This window comes from Eubalaena glacialis, chromosome 18, assembly GCF_028564815.1.
Source record: "Eubalaena glacialis isolate mEubGla1 chromosome 18, mEubGla1.1.hap2.+ XY, whole genome shotgun sequence".
In the NCBI taxonomy this organism is placed as follows: Eukaryota; Metazoa; Chordata; class Mammalia; order Artiodactyla; family Balaenidae; genus Eubalaena; species Eubalaena glacialis.
Window position 1 is genome coordinate 63,835,971 of NC_083733.1, and position 17,450 is coordinate 63,853,420.

The 17,450-nt window shown below is 53.3% G+C and overlaps 2 protein-coding genes across 2 annotated transcripts; both read right to left on the reverse strand.

Moving 5' to 3' along the window:
* Positions 1-1,108: 1,108 nt before the first annotated feature.
* KLK15 (kallikrein related peptidase 15) lies at positions 1,109-7,633 on the reverse strand. Its single transcript, XM_061172496.1, is given in 7 exon segments — positions 1,109-1,677; positions 2,351-2,487; positions 2,609-2,815; positions 2,818-2,883; positions 3,159-3,309; positions 6,142-6,220; positions 7,569-7,633. Coding segments are annotated over 7 exon segments (858 nt in total). The 3' UTR covers positions 1,109-1,524.
* A 5,401-nt stretch (positions 7,634-13,034) lies between these two features.
* On the reverse strand, positions 13,035-17,241 carry KLK4 (kallikrein related peptidase 4). The gene is given in 6 exon segments (XM_061172497.1): positions 13,035-13,455; positions 14,077-14,238; positions 14,315-14,376; positions 14,379-14,548; positions 14,975-15,137; positions 17,154-17,241. Coding segments are annotated over 6 exon segments (798 nt in total). The 3' UTR covers positions 13,035-13,302.
* Positions 17,242-17,450: the final 209 nt, after the last annotated feature.

Here is a 17,450-nt window from a genome sequence, read left to right on the forward strand (position 1 = left end):
GAAGGGGCGGGAGAGCCAGCAGCTGTTGTTCTGCAGGCCCTGTCGCACTGGAAGCCTTCCTGGGGCCTGAAGCCAGACAGGGCAGGGCCTGGAGCTCCTGGGGCCTTGCTCTTGGGGACAGAGCCAGTGAGGGGAGGTGGAGGTGGGGTGAACTGTTCCACAGCAAGGTGGAAGAAACATTGACCTCCAACACAAAACCCCATATACCTTAACCCCATGTAAGGTTATGTACCCCCAAGACCCAATATACCCTCAAATACCAGCAGTGGGGCCCTGATTCCTTTCTCCCTGCACCACTTCCAGCCAAAGATACCAGCTTCTCAGCTTCTAGAACCCCCTGAAATGTAAGCCTTTGCTTTCAGAATGCCCTGACTCTTGCACTCCTAGATTTGGGATCCAGGCCCCTAAATCTACTCTTCCTTTTGTAATAAAATCTTAGGCACCCCTCACCAAATCCTAGCATCCCCAGATGCAGGAATATGAAGTTTCAATGGTTCCCAGGGTAAATTTCCTAGCATTTCAAAATCTAATGCCCCCCCCCAAACAATGTTGGGACCCAATACCCTCCTCCTCCTTGTTCCCCAAATCTGGATGCTTAAGGTCATGTCCTCCAAAGTCCCAAAGATCCTGGACTCCTGCCTTGCAGGGTCAAGAGATCGTCTCGGCAAATTTCAATCCACCCTCCCCTCCATAAGCTATTTAGGTCTCAGGAGCCAGATTCCTGTGTCTTGACGTTCAGTGACCTTGAAAAATCACATTTTTGGGGTCAGGAACTAGATTCCTGCAGCCTCAATGATAAACCCAATCCATTTCTAAGGTTTCCAACCCATTCTCTTGGCTCTTCAGTAAAATCAAAGCAGCTCATGGGGGCCCAACCTCTGCTGTAGGTCAGGAACCTGCCTAAGGAAAGGAGAGTTTTTGCCTTTTTGCCATGGCTCCCAGGAAGCCTAGAACTAAATCTTGAAGAAAATGAAGTCATTCTTGAGCATCTAGTGTGTGCTGTGTTCTTTCACTGGGGTCCAGAAATACAGAGTATTTTCTCAGTGCCAGGCACTATTCAAATCAGTTCATATGAATCACCTCATTTAATCCTCACAGCAACCCTCTGAGGAAAGCAATATGAGATGGGGGAAATCCAGGCTGACTGAGGTTGGGTCTTTGGCTCAAAATCAAATAGCCGGTCCTAGATGCTGAATGAACATCAGGGCAGTGGGTGAAAAGGAACAGTATATAGTGGCTGTGAGTTCCCCACCCAGTCTGTGGCCCCCATTTCTCTTCATCCCCAGAAGTAAGTTGCAGAAACTTCCACAGAGAAACTTGCATCAGTGTTTTCTGTTATTCTGGTATCAAACAGGTGACCTGGAGCACCAGCTCTGGTATCAGATGGGCAAGTCCTTGGCTAACCTCTGGGTCTTGGACGGGGTCTTAGGGGATGGCCCAGTTCTGTTCCAGGTCAAGCTGGGGCTGCTGGCCAGCCATGGGGGCTTCTGTGTAGTCAGGGACACAGGTGGTAGGCCAGAATAGTCAGTTCCTCGTCATGGTTTCCTTGATCCACTCCAAGTAGCTGCAGACTTTGGTATAGACACTGGGCTTGGTGGTTGTGTCGCAGGGGACATCACCCCAGGACACAATGCCCTGCAGGACATCCCCACAGACCAGGGGTCCCCCGGAGTCACCCTGTAGGGAGAAGGGGAAGATTGAGTGGGAAACTTCTGGATCCAGTGCCCCCATCCCCATCCTAAACACCATTCAGAATCTCAATCAAAACCCAATCCAACCCCACTCCAGGCCAACCCACCCCAACTCAACTCAATACAACCCAGTTTAATCCAAATCAATCCAACCCCACCTCAACCCAACACAGCTCAATACAACCCACGTCCAATCCCACCTCCTCACAACCACAACCCAACCTGACCCCCACATCTTTCCCATTCAGAATCTAACCTAACCCACGCCCACCCTCATTCCAACACAACCCAGCCCCGATCGTCATGTCTCTTGCCTCCCAAACAAAATTTACCCCCATCCCCAGTTCAACCCTGACATATTTCCCAACTGATATCAAACCAAACTCATATCCATTCTCAACGCCAGCCCATGCTGTCCCAAACCTCATTGCCTCCCCAAACACAATCCAAACCCATTGCCTCTCTAACCCCAACTCCAACCTCACCCCTATTCTAACTGCCCTTCCTCCTCCATCCCCGAAAACACTCCTTAGCATCTTCTCTGGCCCAAAGCAAACAAAACCCTGCCCCATTCCAACTCCCAGACCTGTTCCCCTCCCAACTCCCAGACCTGTTCCCCTCTCTTCCCCCTCCTTCCATGGCTCCCTGTCAGCTCTGACCTCACGGGAGTCCGTGCCTCTGCCCTCCACGCCCGCACACACCGTGGTGTTCACCAGGCGCCCTGCATAGTCCTTGTTACAAGATGTGGTCCAGATAATGCTGATGTTGGCCCAATGCAACGTATCTGGGAGTCTCACTGGGGAGGACAGTAGAGTCGGAGAGAATCCATAAAATTTCAGGCCCTTGTTCCCTCCGCCCAAGAGCCCTGGACAATACGGTCCTCGAGGCCTGACATCCAGTTCCATGTTTCCACGCACCTTGTGACACGGGGCTCCCTGTGGCCCCAGGCTTGTTGTCGGACACCAAGCCCCAGCCAGACACCACACAGGCCTCGCTGGGCTGGGGGCAGCGCGTGGACAGCGGGACCCGGGGCACTTTGGTAGAGACGCGCGCGGGCCGGGTTAGACGCAGTAACAGGATATCATGACGGTGGCTCTGCGCTTCATAATGCGCATGTGGGACATCAGAGAAACAGCCCGCAGTTGCTCCGGGCCATCGCGCTGGCGCAGCTCTCGTGGAGCTGTGCGGGCGAGTGGTTAGCCGCAAGTGGAGTGCGGAGCGGACAGAAAGATCAAAGAGTGGGCAACTTTGGGTCCCCTGACCCTTTGGGAATCTGGAGATCCCATCAGCCTTTCCGCAAGGCCCCGAAACCAATAGTTTCAGCCTCTGCCTCTCAGAGACCAAGGTGCCAAAGTCATGCGCACACCTGGAACTCAATCCCCAGGCTCCAGCTCTTTTCCTCAGAATCCGTGATTCTCAGATCCCTAGACCCTCCCGCCACGCCCCCTCAGGACCCTAAGCCTTCATACCGCGATTGGCAATGGGCTGCAGAGAGCACCCAGTGCGGGGAGATGAGGGAACCACTGCAGTTAAAGCGTCCATGCTCGAAGAGGGCCACCTGCCATGGCTGGGAGTGGGGCGCACACTTATCACCCCTCAGCACCTTGTCACTGTCGTCCTTGGCCACTGAGAGAGGAGACAGAGGAAGACCCCCGAGGACAGAGTCCTTTCCCTTGCACCCTACACCTTCCTTGTACCCTGACCTCACTACACATTTTCCACCTGTTGCCTTTCCCCAACTTCTTAAGATGTCCCTGCTGTTGATTTTTAAGCACAGCCTTCTCTCTAGCTTTTACAACTGCTGCTTGTTTTCTCCAGAACTGTCCCTCTGCCCTTGGCCCCCACTCGTTTGCTACAGGACTCTGGGAGAGAGAGGACAGGGAGAGGACCAGAGGGCAGGAAGTCCTCTGGGATTGGGAGTAGAGACAAGGACAATGGATACAGGTCCAGACAGATGGTCACTTGGAACCAGCCATTCAAGGTCACCGAGCTGTCACAGACACCAAAAGGGTGTGGCCACTCAATCTGTATGGCACACATTCTTGGCTCCAGAGTCTGGACATCTCAGCCAAATGCAGTATCTTACAAGGACACAGATGTAGCCACAAAAAGTCATGGGCAAACATACAGGCACAACCAGTCTTCCAGACTTAGGAACTGATATGGACAGCACTTTCAGCTGAAATTCATTTGCATGTACATGGGTTGCAGCTTCAAGAATCACAGCACAGAACTCCATATGTGTATGTGAATAAGGATAGTTAAGGCACGAGCATGTGTGTGTATATGTGTGCACACACACACATTCACAGACACAGGTTTGGACATAGAAGCTCAGACCTAAATTTACAGTCTCCAGCGTGGATCTGCATATACTAGGCCACAGATTTGCACACTTGCACACGGGGTCTGAACAACAAGGTGAGGTCCTTAATAAGGGTACACAGGGAGAGACACCAATACACACTCAGGTCCCAAAAGACTTGTCACCAACATGGGTCTATAGTATAGTGGTTAAATCTGAAGTGATAGAGTAAAAAATCCTTGATCCAAACATATTATCTGTGAGACTTTGAGCAAACGAACTTTTCTGTGCCTCTATTTCCTCATCTGTATAATAGGATTGTTGTAAGAATTAAATGGGAAAGAGAGCAAGAGAGAGAGAGAGAGAGTGAGAGAGTGTGTGTATGATGCCCGGCATATTGTAACTGCTTAAAAAATATTAGCTATTTTAAACAAAGGACATATAGATTTATTTATGTAGACATATGTGTGGATGTTCAGGTTGTGGACACAAATTTAGCCAAAGTAAGACAGACGTATGTGCAGACCCAGATAAAGATCGTCAAGGTCAAAACTGTTATTCATTCCCAAGTCACTTTGTGGAGATTCAAAGTTATAAAACCGACCCAGAGGGCCAGAGCTCAGATGTGGACCCACTAGATCAGACCCAGGGAAACATGGGACACAAAGGTGGCATTCAAGGTCAAAGACACATTGCTCAAGACACAGGCAGCCAGGTCAGGACATACTTATCCATCTCTAGATCAGCCCCCAAGTCACTCACTTGGTGTTCAGGGTCACTAATTGAGTTTCACAGTTGGGGACCTGGTTCCGACATGTGGGCAGGATGTAGACACAAAGGACTTTGCACACACACACGCCCCTTGCCCACACTGCACCATGCACGAGGACATGCACAGGGATGCGTCAAGATCATAGGACCATGACCCCCTACACTGGGCAATGTGGATATGTCCCCTCAAGGTCACAGCCAGGCACACAGACACCCGCACTGGGGCAAGATTTGCACAGCCACACCAAATGCCCACACTCTACCTGCCAAGGTCAGGAACTGGGCCAAGGGCCCTGGCAAGGCCGGGGGAACGCGGATGTGGTGGACAAGGGGCTTAACAAGGGAAGGGTGGGGTCGTCCTACAGAGAAGGACAGAGGGTGCGGGTTGAACAGCTGGGCACTGAGGCCGCCCCTGGCCAGTCCAAGCTGGAGGAGGGCGGAGGCCCTAGCTGGGTGCAGCGGGCAGGTGGGGGGCAGGGAGGAGAGAGCACAGAGAGAGCCTGAGGGGAGGCTGGCAGCAGGGGGGAGGTCTGAGGGGCCCCCAGAAGTGAGGGTCATGTGGGGGAGGTGGTTAATAAAAGTCCACCTTCAACTTCTCCAGGGTAGAGGCATCAGGTTACAGTTAATTTCTCCACGGGTGGTGGCTGAACATGGTCTGGAGCTCTCCTGCCACCTGGGGTCACCTTGACCTCGTGGCTGCCCCTCTCTGAGCCACAGAGGATGAGATCAGTGCTGAGCGCTCTGCCTGGAATATACCAAGTGCCCAGCAATGCTAACACACCTTGACAGGGCGGTACCTGGGCCGGGACCACATTTAATCCTCACGACAACCCTGTGAGGGAGCATCTGTTGTTATCTCCATGGTACAGTTAGGGAACCTGAGTCACAGAGACGTTAAGTAACTAGAAAGTGGCAGAGGCAGGATTTGAACCCAGAGTCTGTGTTCTTGAGCTTCCCAACATGTATTTAATGCTTAGTATAAGCTTTACCTACATCGTGCTATTGAGCCCTTACCATTATTGTTGCAGGTAGGTGCTGTCTTCTAAAGAAGGCACTTAAGGACCAGAAAGGTGAAGTAATTTCCTCAAGGTCACACAGCAAGGAAGGGGCAGCCCCAGAACTCGAGCTCAGGTCTGTGTCACCCAAGGGCCATGTTCATCGTCATGGGGACTCCAGAGCAGCCCCAGGCCCCTGACAGCTCTTGGGATAGGGTGAGGACCCAGGGATGTCAGCATGTGGCTGAGGCGGGTGTGGGGGAAGGATCCTCAGATGGTCCCCGAGTGAGGGAGGCGCTGGCAGATTGCAGGACCCAGACAGGCTGGGGGGATTAGGTGGTACTACACTCCCACAGACCCGGACCTGACCTGGGCCCACCTCACCTGCAGACGTCAGCAGGAAGGAGAAGGTGAGGAGAAGGCACGTTGCGAAGGAGGGACCAGGGCTCTGCTGATGTCTGGGGAGGGGAGAGAGTGAGCGGGTGTGAGGTTGGACCCTACTGCCCCCACCTGGATCCCTCCAGACACAAACTCATCCCACCTGCTCTTAAGAAACCCCTTTTCACCATCCTTGTTCCCCACCCCAACCTGCTCTTCTTCCCGGGCTCCCCATCTCCTAAGGGTCTGCTGTTTCTCCAGGCACCGGGACAGACTCCCAGGTACACCCACAGCCTGGCAGAGCCCAACACCATCCACTTACCCCAGAGCTTTGGCTCAGGATACATGCTTTCCCCAAACCCCATACCAGCCTCCTATCCGGCCTCTTGGGTCCTCCTCTCTAAGCCCGTCCCTCCACTCAAGTCCCACACCCCTCACAGCCTGTACCCCTACCTGGCTCCACAGGACCCCCCTACACCCGGAGCTGACCAGGTCCCTTTTCCACTCACAGCTCTCGCAGACCCCTGGCACCCCCAGGATAAAGTCCTGGTCCCCCAGCCTCACTTGCGAGGCCATGAGTGGCTTCTCCCCTTCTAGCCCCTCCGGCCGGGTCTCTCCTGACCTTGCTCGTCTAGGCTATTTCTTCCCATTTTCCTTCTTGCAATTTCATGCCTCCACACTTCTGTTCAGGCTGTTCCTCCTCCCAGGTATCCCGGTCCCTTCAAGGTCCACTTCCTCCTGGAGGCCTCTTCTGACCTCCCTGAGTCAGTGGTGTCTGCCTCCCCTTCCAGACCAAGAACTCCCTGAAGGCAAGCCCAGCCGGACTGGACTCTGGATCCCCAGCACTGCTCAGAGCTAAGCAAGCTTTGGGCTTGAATTAAAGCCCTTTTCCCCCGCATCTTCCAAATTCCTATTTGTCCTCTGAGGCTCAGCCCTCACCTCTTCTGGGAGACCCTGATACCTAACAGGTATCTCTTCTGGGTACTATAGTGCCTTTTCTGGTTGCAACCCCAGGAATGCTCAGGTCAGGTCCTCTCTGTGTCCCCAGCACTGCCCAGCCAGGGGCCAGGCACACAGGAGGCTTCAGGGAGATTGTGCTGAGCTGACCTGCACCCATGATAACTCCTGACCTTGTTCCTGGCTCCGGTACAAGTGCTTTAGAAGACGTCCTCCTGATTTACTCCATCCCCTCCCCCACCTCACCACTGCAGCTCCCTCTTGCATCTCCAGGACATTTTCTTGGTTCAGGTTCAACTCGGTGCCTCAGTAAACAACACATGGACCTACCCAGGTGCCCTTGACATGCAAATCCCTCAGGGCAGTCCATGTCTGCTCCCTGGAACCAGGGCATCCCATGTCTCCCCTAGACCAGGGAAGACCTGTGTCTCTCCTCACTCCAAACCCCCTGCCCCATCTCAAAGATCTCACCCCCTCCAGATCCTCCAGCAGCATCTGGGGTAGCTTGGAAGCCAGAAGAAAGCGAGCAGGCACATGAATGCCTGAATTTATAAGCTCCCAGCCCCACCCGGGTCTTGGGGGAGGGGGATAGGGTGAGGTGGGAAGTGGCTGAGAGTCAGGTTTACAGGCAGGGATGCCTAAGTGGCTGGTGGGGTGGGGGACAAGACCTACTGAGCATTTATTAGGCTGAAGTTTTTGTCTGAGTCTATGAGGAGGAATTTCCCTACCAAGGGCAGTTTGTCAAGGGGGAAGAGACAGTAGGGCAAGAGCAGAAAATTGGAGGAGATCAAAATATAGAACAAGGGGCTTCCCTGGTGGCACAGCGGTTAAGAATCCGCCTGCCAATGCAGGGGACACGGGTTCGAGCCCTGGTCCGGGAAGATCCCACATGCCGCGGAGCAGCTAAGCCCATGTGCCACAACTACTGAGCCTGCGCTCTGGAGCCCGTGCTCCGCAACAAGAGAAGCCACCGCAATGAAGAGTAGCCCCCGCTCGCCACAACTAGAGAAAGCCCTCCTGCAGCAACAAAGACCCAATGCAGCCAAAAATAAAGAAAAATAAAATAAATAAATTTAAAAAATATATAGAACCAGGAGTCTGGAGCATGTAACCTGGAATTTGGGGTCTGGAGTGTAGAAACTGGATTCTAGAGTCATGCTTCTTGTGCCTGGATTAGGGGTCTGGTTCTTGGATTCTGGACCTGGACCAGGATCCCCAATTCTGGATCCCTGATTCTGGATTCTGAACCCTCTGTTCTGGATTCTGGATCTTGGATCTCTGATTCTGGACAGTGGATTCTGGGTCTAGATATCCAATTCTGGACCTTGGATTCTGGATATATATCCCCAATTCTGGATCTTGGAGTCTGAACCTCCCAATTTTGGATTCTGGATCTTGGATTCTTCATCTTTGATTCTGGATCTCCAATTCTGAATTCTGAGTTTGGGGCCTAGAATTGGGCACTCATGACCTGAAGTCGGGAGTGGATTTTGGAATGTGACTTCTGGAGTTTGGGTCTGGAATCTGGATCGTGGACTCTGGCCTTTGAGTGACAGGTCTCAGTCTTGGATTCTAGATCCAGGGCCTCTGAATTTAGAGTCCAGACTAAGAATCTGGAGTTTGATGTTTGGAATCTAGGACTTGAGGTTTTGGGGCCTGGAATATGAATGATAGATTTTGGATTTTGAGTTATGGGGCCTGGATTCTAGAGTTTGGGTCTAGACTCTGAGGGTTCATGGATTTACTTTGGAATGTGAAGTATGGAGTTTCAAATCTGCATTCTGGGGACTTCCCTCATGGTCCAGTGGGTAAAACTCTGCGCTCCCAATGCAGGGGGCCTAGGTTCGGTCCCTGGTCAGGGAACTAGATCCTGCATGCATGCCTCAACTAAGAGTTCGCCTGCTGCAACTAAGACCTGGTGCAGCCAAAAACAAAAAACAAAAACAAAAAACCAAAAACCTCCCAAAAAACTGCATTGTGTATTTAAGCAGCTGGACTAGGAGACAGGGGCCTGGCTTCCATGATTCTGAGATTCCTAGACTCTTGACTCTAGAGCATGACTTTAGAGACTGGGAGACTAGAGTCTTTATTCTGGATCTTGCAGTCTTCATTCTGCATCCTGAGGCTTGAAATCTGGATTCTGTTTTCTGGAGACCGGAGATCATCGTTAAGATGACCCAAAGCTTTGGGAATTTAAATTTGTTTTCCAGTGTCTCGGGACCATAGAGGGCCTGGGAAATTGTCTAGAGTCTATCGTGGCTTGTTTAAATAATGAGGAGGCACAGGTAGAAGGAGATACTGACCTCAGATCACCCAGTGAAAGATGGGACCTATTATAAGCATAGTTTCTCCCTGTTTCTGGAAATCCATCACATATATAGGAAGGGGCTGCATGATTGGGGCTGACTGTTAAGGACATCAGTGGCCAATGCCTAGGGGTCCCTGGCCCTTGATTTCCACAAAGATAATATGGGAGACTGATGGTGTCTAAGCCCCCAGATGTCTTTCAGACATTCCAGAACCACAGACTCTTAGTTATTCCAGAATCCTAGGGTCTCAGTTATTCTAGAACCACAGACCTTCAAAAGCTCTAGAATACCAGACCTTCAGATTCTAGAATAGAAGGGCCTGAGATATTCTGGAAATCTAGGTCCTCAGATGCTCTAGAACCCAAGATGGTAAAATAGTCTAGAACCACAGATCTCTAGACATTCTAGAACCCTATCATCTTCAGATGTTCTGGGACCCCCAGATAATTTGGCTTCCCAGGCTAGAAGCTATTCTAGAACTACTTTGTCCCTTCATTTTGCCACAAATTCGTGCTCAAAGTCTTTGGACTCACAGTGGGCCACAGCTTCAATTGAGCAGTCTCTGTTTATGGAGTGTTGGCCTTGCATTATCTCGTTTATTCTTCTGACAGCTCCGTGAGGTGTTTATTATGGAAAGCTCCTCCTTTTTTTTGGCTGTGCCAGCATGTGGGGTCTTAGCGCTGGAACGTGGGATCTTAGTTCCCTGACCATGGATCGAACCTGCGCCCCCTGCGTTGGAAGCACGGAGTCTTAACCACAGGACTGCCAGGGAAGTCCCTCCTCCTTAATATAGAGGAGACTGAGACCCAGAGAGGGGCATCGCAGCAAAGGTCACGACAGAGGGTGGGAAGAATCCAGTGTCTGTCTTTGGGAACACCTAGTTGGTCTGTTCATCTCCACCCCTGGAGGCACCTCCCCCTGTTCGAGCTGGGTGGTGGTGAGGGGTAATCATAACGAGGGCTTCCCGGGCGCCAGGCTAAGCTCTTTCCATCAAGATCACACATGCTCCTCCCACTAGCCCACACAGGCAGGTATTGTAACCGTCTCCGTGACGCAGATGGGACTCTGAACTCACGCCAGAGCGCAGCCCAGGCTCTTACCTGACCTGTGCGCAGGATCCGCGGGAGGGCGCCGCGCCTCGCCTTGTCCCCGACACGGTGATGTCAACGCCCCTCCCCCGCACCGCCCGCCCACTCTGGCCGAGTTAGACTTGGGTGATCAACGTCCTCCTGGGCATCTCCCCAGACGTCCTTCCCCTCCACTAAGGCCTGAGTCCTGCCCTATTCCTCCTCCTGGGTACACTCCCTAGAGTCTTTCCTTCATCAGCTCCATGGTTCAGCCACCAACCAAGCAGTTCTCCTCTGTCCGACCCTGAATTCCAGCCTTGGGCAGCCACCTGCTCCTGGGAGGCACCCACCCCTGCCCGGGGTCTCCAGATCCCTCTCACTCACTGTGACCTAACACATTTCTCTCTTTCCACAAACTCTCCTCCTCCTTCCTCCCGTGTTTCCCATCCCAGGGGCAGCCCCCACTGTCCACTCAGTCACGTGGCCAGATCCCCGAGGGTGCTGTCTCCACCCCTTCCCTCCCCTCATCCCCTACAGCCCAGCGGTACCCAGCCCTGTCCCTCTTCTCTGTCCCCGCGGTCTGGCTCAGGTGCTCCCCTCTATTCCTGGACCCTCACCCCAGCCTCCACCGCGGCCTCCCACCCTCCAGTCTGTCCCCTCCTGCCCATCACCAGTTGGCTTCAGAGGGTCTCTCTATACACTCAGAGCTGACCCTGCCCCTTCCCTGCTCACAACCCTTCCATGGAGACTCACCATCACCCCTGGACAGATGCCTTCGGCCTGGTGTTTGAGCCCCTTTGGATCCCCCTGAGGGAACAAGCCTCATCTGGAACTCCTGCCCCAGGGAGACAGTCACTGCATCCTGCCCACCCTGGGAGGGGGATTGGACTCTTTTTTTTTTTTCTTTTTAAATTTATTTATTTAATTTATTTTTTAATTTTTGGCTGCGTTGAGTCTTCGTTGCTGCACGCGGGCTTTCTCTAGTTGCGGCGAGCGGGGGCTACTCTTAGTTGCCGTGAGAGGGCTTCTCATTGGGGTGGCTTCTCTTGTTGCGGAGCACGGGCTCTAAGCGTGCGGGCTTCAGTAGTTGTGGCCCGTGGGCTTAGTTGCGCCGCGGCATGTGGGATCTTCCCGGACCAGGGCTCAAACCTGCGTCCCCTGCGTTGGCAGGCAGGTTCTTAACCACTGCGCCACCAGGGAAGCCCGGGACTGGACTCTTGATGCCCCAGGGAACTCCTCATGTAGTGTCAGCCCTTCTCTAATTTCGTCTCACCACAACCCCCCCTCCCCCTTCATTATGGAACCAGTCAAAAGTGGAGTTTCAGGGTCCTGGGCTCAGACCCCTGCTCCACTACTTGCTGTTTTGGAAATTCTGGTAAGTGCTTTCAGTTTCTCATCCTTAAAATCAGATAGTTTTATTTAATAATAATCAGATAAAACCACAGAATTTTGCAAGGAGTAAGAGTTAGTGCGTAAGGAGCTAAGAGCACACAGTAAACGATTCCACACACACGAGCAGACGGTGGGGAGGAGAGATGCTCAAGGTCATCCAGGCTGCAGAAGTCTGGGGGGAGGGACAAGAGAATGGTCCAGGAAGTCCTGTGTTTCCTTGGGTGTGAAACATCACCTCTCTGGTTATCACTGCGTACCCGTGATGGGGTCTTAGAGTGGGGGAGGAGTGGAAATGGGTGGGGTTGGACGAGGTAATATGCACAGAGCAGGTGTGTAAATCAAAATTAGGCCGGTGCGTGAAAGATGGGTTAACACAGGACGTGATTCAGACGCGGACTCTGGCTCCGGGCAGCCAGGTTCGAATCCTGCCTCCAACACATAATGTTGTGTGTCTTTAGGCAAGCCACTTGGCCTTCCTGTGTCTCCGTTTCCTCATCTGTAAGATGAGAATAATAATTGTTTCTGCCTCGTAGGAGTGTTTTGAGGCATCAGTGCCTGAAATTCGTGCCTGGCAATCAGTGCTGAGTAATCCCAGGCCATTATCAGTCCTGTTTTCCCAGAATGCTGGGGAGGGGTGGTTGTGGGGGTCTTTCTCAGAGGACACAGTCAGGCAGCTGTAGATCAGGACTTGCCGAAGTGAGGGCTCTCCATCTCTCAGTTTTGGCATCTCTCTCTGAAACCCCTTTATCAAAACCCCCGTTTTACAAATGGGGAAACTGAGGCCCAGGGAGAGAAAACAGATGTGTGAGGCCCCAGCTTGAGAGTGTGACATCGAGTCCCAAATGCATGCACCCAGCTAACTCTCAATCTTGTCAAATTGTAAAAAATTTCGGCCTACTGTATAGCACAGGGAACTCTACTCAATACTCTGTAATGACCTGTATGGGAAAAGAATTTTAAAAAGAGTGGATATATGTTTATGTATAACTGAATCACTTTGCTGTAAGCAGAAACTAACACAAATTTGTAAATCAACTATACTCCAATAAAAATTAAAAAAAATTTTTTGGTCATGGGGAAACTGAGGCACAAGGAGGGAAAGCTATTTGCTGGAATCCCTTGGATGGGAGGGGAAGTAAAGAGGAGAGTCTGAGCCGAACCCGTGCTTCTCTTAGACTTTATTTCTGGGCATAGAGGAAGGGACAAATGACGGTGAAAAACCAACTTTCTCTACTAATGGTAAGGCGGGGTCAACATTGTGCCACTAGGGGGCACTGTGTACAGGAAGATATTCTTAGCAGGACTGGACTACTGGAGATGCGGGAGGGGGTCTAGACTCCTGGGTCTGAGGGAGGAAGGCACTGGGAACCCAGATTCCTGAATTCCTTCATCAGCTTATATTTGGGGGTTCAGTTTCATGGGTCCCAGTTCCTGGAGTTAACTGGCCTGGATGGTTTTCTGTATCCAGTCTGTGAACTTGCAGAGGTTGGTGTAGACGCCTGGCACGTTGGGCTGGCCACACGGGGATTGTCCAAAGGACACAAGGCCCTGCAGGGACTCGTTGCAGACCAGGGGGCCCCCAGAGTCACCCTGTTGTGGAGAGACAGAGAATGAGAATCCAAAACACAGAGAGATGGAGATAGATGTGAGATCAGAAAGGAACCAAATGAGGAGAAGCAATGGCAGGAGAGGGGGAAAAAAAGATAGCAACATATTCCTTAAACGTTCCATTCTAGAGCCCTGACCGCACCAATTCTGCTCCCCTACATCCTAACAGCTGGTAGATTCTCTTGGGTTTGTTACTTTCTGTCTCTGTTTGTGTCTCTCCTTCTTTTTCTCCCCCTGTAGCTTATTTCTCTGTCTCAACGACTCCTGGAGTCTCTGTGCCTCTCTGCATCTCTTTGTATATTCTATTTTTGTTTCTTTTCCTATTTCACTTGGCATTTCATCTCTGTGCGTCTGTGTATCTGTTTTTCTCTGGGTGTGCGTGTGTGCATGTGTGTTTCTGCCTTACTGAATCTGTCTTTCTCTATTTCTGTTTCTGTCTTTCTTTGCTTCTCTTTATTCCCGTGTCGATTTCTCTCTTTCAGTCTCTCTCCCCGATCGTCACACTATCTTCCCGTATCTCTGTTTCTCACCACGGTTCCCTGTCCCCTCCCTTCTCCATCTCTCCCTGGATCTTCTCCCCTCTTCCCTTCTCCCATCTCTCACATGGCAGGAGTCCTTTTGGTCCTGGCCTCCGCCAGCGCAGAACATGCTGGGGTGGTACACGGGGGCATAGAGCTCACTGCAGATCTCCTCCGACACCACTGAGATATTCACGCATTGGAGCACTTTGGGCAGTCGGCCTGGGACGCAGAGCATCGGATCAGCCTCTCTGGCTGGGCAGAGAACCCCTCAGAGAGGCCGGACACACCCACACTCCCGAGCTCACCATTCGCTAGCTGACCCAGCCGGAAATGAGGCAAGAATCCCCAGCGGTCGGGCACTGTGAGGCGATGCTGACGTGCTGATGGTGTCAGACTGGGGCACCAATTCTTCCAACTTGATGAACATGAGGTCGTTGGCAAGAGATGGTCTGTTGTACTCGGGGTGCTGGATGGAGAGGTGAGCCTCCATCATCCGACCGCCTGGCTCTTGGTCGTCCTCAAGACTGTGCAGGCCCAGCCCGATGGTATAGGAACTGAGGGCCACAGGGTGGGGGGGTGGGGGTGGGGACAAAATAGCTTTGTGGCTACTACACCGTTATCACCATTCTTGCCTTCAAGCACAACCCCACCTCCAGCCCCTTACCGTAGCCCCATCTTCCTTGCTAAGCACTGCGCTAAGAGCTACCCAACCTAAGGCACGATCAATAATCCAGGGACAAGAACTTGCCTTAAGTCCCTAGTAACTCAGCAGTTGAGCTGGGATTTCAACCCAGGACTCTTGAGTCCTTCCAAAGCAACACATAGCTCCCGCCTCCCTCGCAGAGCCTTGCTTCACACTGGTTTTCACTTTTAGTACCCAGAGATTGAACCTATTAAGCGCTTCCCCTCAGCTCACCATACATCCGGGTCCTCCCTAGGACCCAGGCCCCGCCCCCGTCCCCGCCCCGCCCTGCACTCACTTCTGGAAACAGTGTGCGGCTGACAGCACCCATTGAGGATGCACCAGGACGCCCCCGCAGAAAAATTCCTTTTCTAAGAACAGTGCCTCCTGCCAAGGCTGCGAGTGCGGGTGGCAGTCCTCGCCGTTTATGATGTGGCTGCCGCCACCCCAGGCGAGGGATCCTGAGGGCGGAGTCAGGGCTGGGGGACGGGCTCAGAGGGGAACGGGGGCTTCTGGGGGCGGGGCTCGGTGCAGGGGCGTGGTCAGGCCTGGGGAAAAGGCCCAGAAGGCTGGAGGACACTTACTCCTGGGGGCGTGGTCACGGCCTTTGGGGGCGGGGCCACGGTGCAGGGGCGTGGCCACGGTGCAGGGGCTAGATCAGGGCTTCCGAGGTCAGGGGGATGGGCTCAGGGTGGAACCAGGGCTTGTGAGAGCTTGGTGGAGGGGGGGTGGGGGGAACCTCGGTCCAGGGGGGCGTGGTCAGGGCTGGGGGACAGACTCAGGAGGCAGGACTAGGCCACTTGGGGGCGGGGTCACAGTGCAGGCGGTGTGGTCAGGACCGCAGGGATGGAGTCAGGGATCCTGAGGGCAGTTAGGCTTTTAGGGGCGGAATCAAGAATGAGTGAGGAGAAGGGGGCGGGATCACAGTGCAGGCCTTTTACTCCACGGATCAGATTCCTTGGGGTGGGTTAGGATTCAAGAGGCGGAGATCAGGGTATAGGAGGTAGGGTCACTTGTCAAGAGGAGACTTTCAGCTGTAAGTGTGTCACATCGATCTCTGGGACCCACATGTCACCTCTCTCTCTCACACACACACACACGCGCGCGCGCGCGCGCGCGCGCCACGACAGGCTCGTGCACTACTGGGGCTACGAGCCTCCCAGCACAAGTAGACCCCCTCACACAAGGTGGCAGAGGCAAGGGCGACACAGCCAGACACTCGAGGCAGTGCCACACTCTATGGCCCTCCGAGTCTCTCCTTCCCTGGCTCAGCCTCACCCATAGCAGCAAAAAGCCGGCTCACACAGAAACCCTATCACACCGTCCCGTGATGTTGCTGTCTGGGGGCCCAAGGGTCGGAGACCCAGGAAGCAGGCACAGATTGCCAACGATGGGTGACTCCCCCAGAAGCACCATCTCCCTTTTAGCGGCACCCCAGGCTCCCCAGGTCCTCACAGCATTGCCACTCTGCAGGATATTCAGAGGCACAGACTGTCAGAGTTGTTCACCCAATCACGCACCGACTCTCACGGGCACGACCACACACCCTGTCATACTATGTCACACACAGAGGCATGCAGAGCCACACACACCCAGTACACAGGCAGCACACATGCAAACTCCCTGTGATACAAGGAATCACAAGTGTGCATCTGGAGAGCAACGGTCACACAGTACTGTCACCCACGCAGCTTCAGGCACATCCAGGAGGACACTGAGTCATGCCTGTGTCGTAACAAACACTGTGCCTCAGGCACAGACAGTCACACACCACACACACACACACACAGACACACACACACACAGATACCTGTGGCACTGAGGAAGAGGTGGCCCAGGAACCAGCCCCAGGGGTTTCCTGCCATGGTCATCCTTCAGCACATGCATGAGTGTCAGTCTCAGGTGAGTCTGGGGGCCCTGCATCTGTCTCTTTCTTTCTCCATTCCTGCCCTCCCAGGATATTATTGGGCAAACAAGGACCTATACCACCCCTCCCCCGACACACACATGCCATAGGGTCTGAGATCATGGCCCAGAGACCCACAGCCTAGAGAGATTTAGAGATTGAGAGAGAAAAAGAGAGAGGGAGAGTGAAGTGGAAAGAGAGAGAGAGAGAGAACTAGGTGGAGAGGAAGGGATGGAGAAGGTGTCTCTCCATCTATAAACTGGGCGAGGCAGGAGGATGGAGGAGACTGGACTCTCAAGGATGGAGGGAAGATGGAGCACGTAAGCGAGATCATCAGAGACAGACTGAGAGGCAGAGTCAGGGAGAGAGAGATTCAGGGAAATAGAGAGACCGGGGGAGACAGAGAGAGAACTGGAGAGACACTCCTAACTAGAGACCTGTTTGGAGAAGAGACCTGGAGACACAAGGTCCGGATGCTGAGAACCACAGGGACACGGAGCTGTAGAGACAGTGGGTCACAAAGACTGCATGCTCTTAGGGGGCGGTGAGTGGGGACCTGGGGGCCACTCACCTGGCTGTCTCTGGGCTCCCGGATCCTGCTTTGGGCTGAGCTCCTGCCTGCTACGTCCGACAGGGGCCCCTGTGGGGCTTATAAGCATCCCCAGCTGGGCCGGCCTGCCCCCCAGGGATACATTCCTGGGGTCAGGTGCTCCCAGCTTCCAGCTCAGCGCTCTCAGGCTGCCTCATGCCCGGCTGCGGTCAGGGAGCCAGAGGGGCTGGGGGACCCTGGCCTCACTCCCCCCTTCTTTCTTGGTTCTCTGTCAGGTTTCTTCTCTCTCTCTCTCTCTCTCACGCACACACACACACA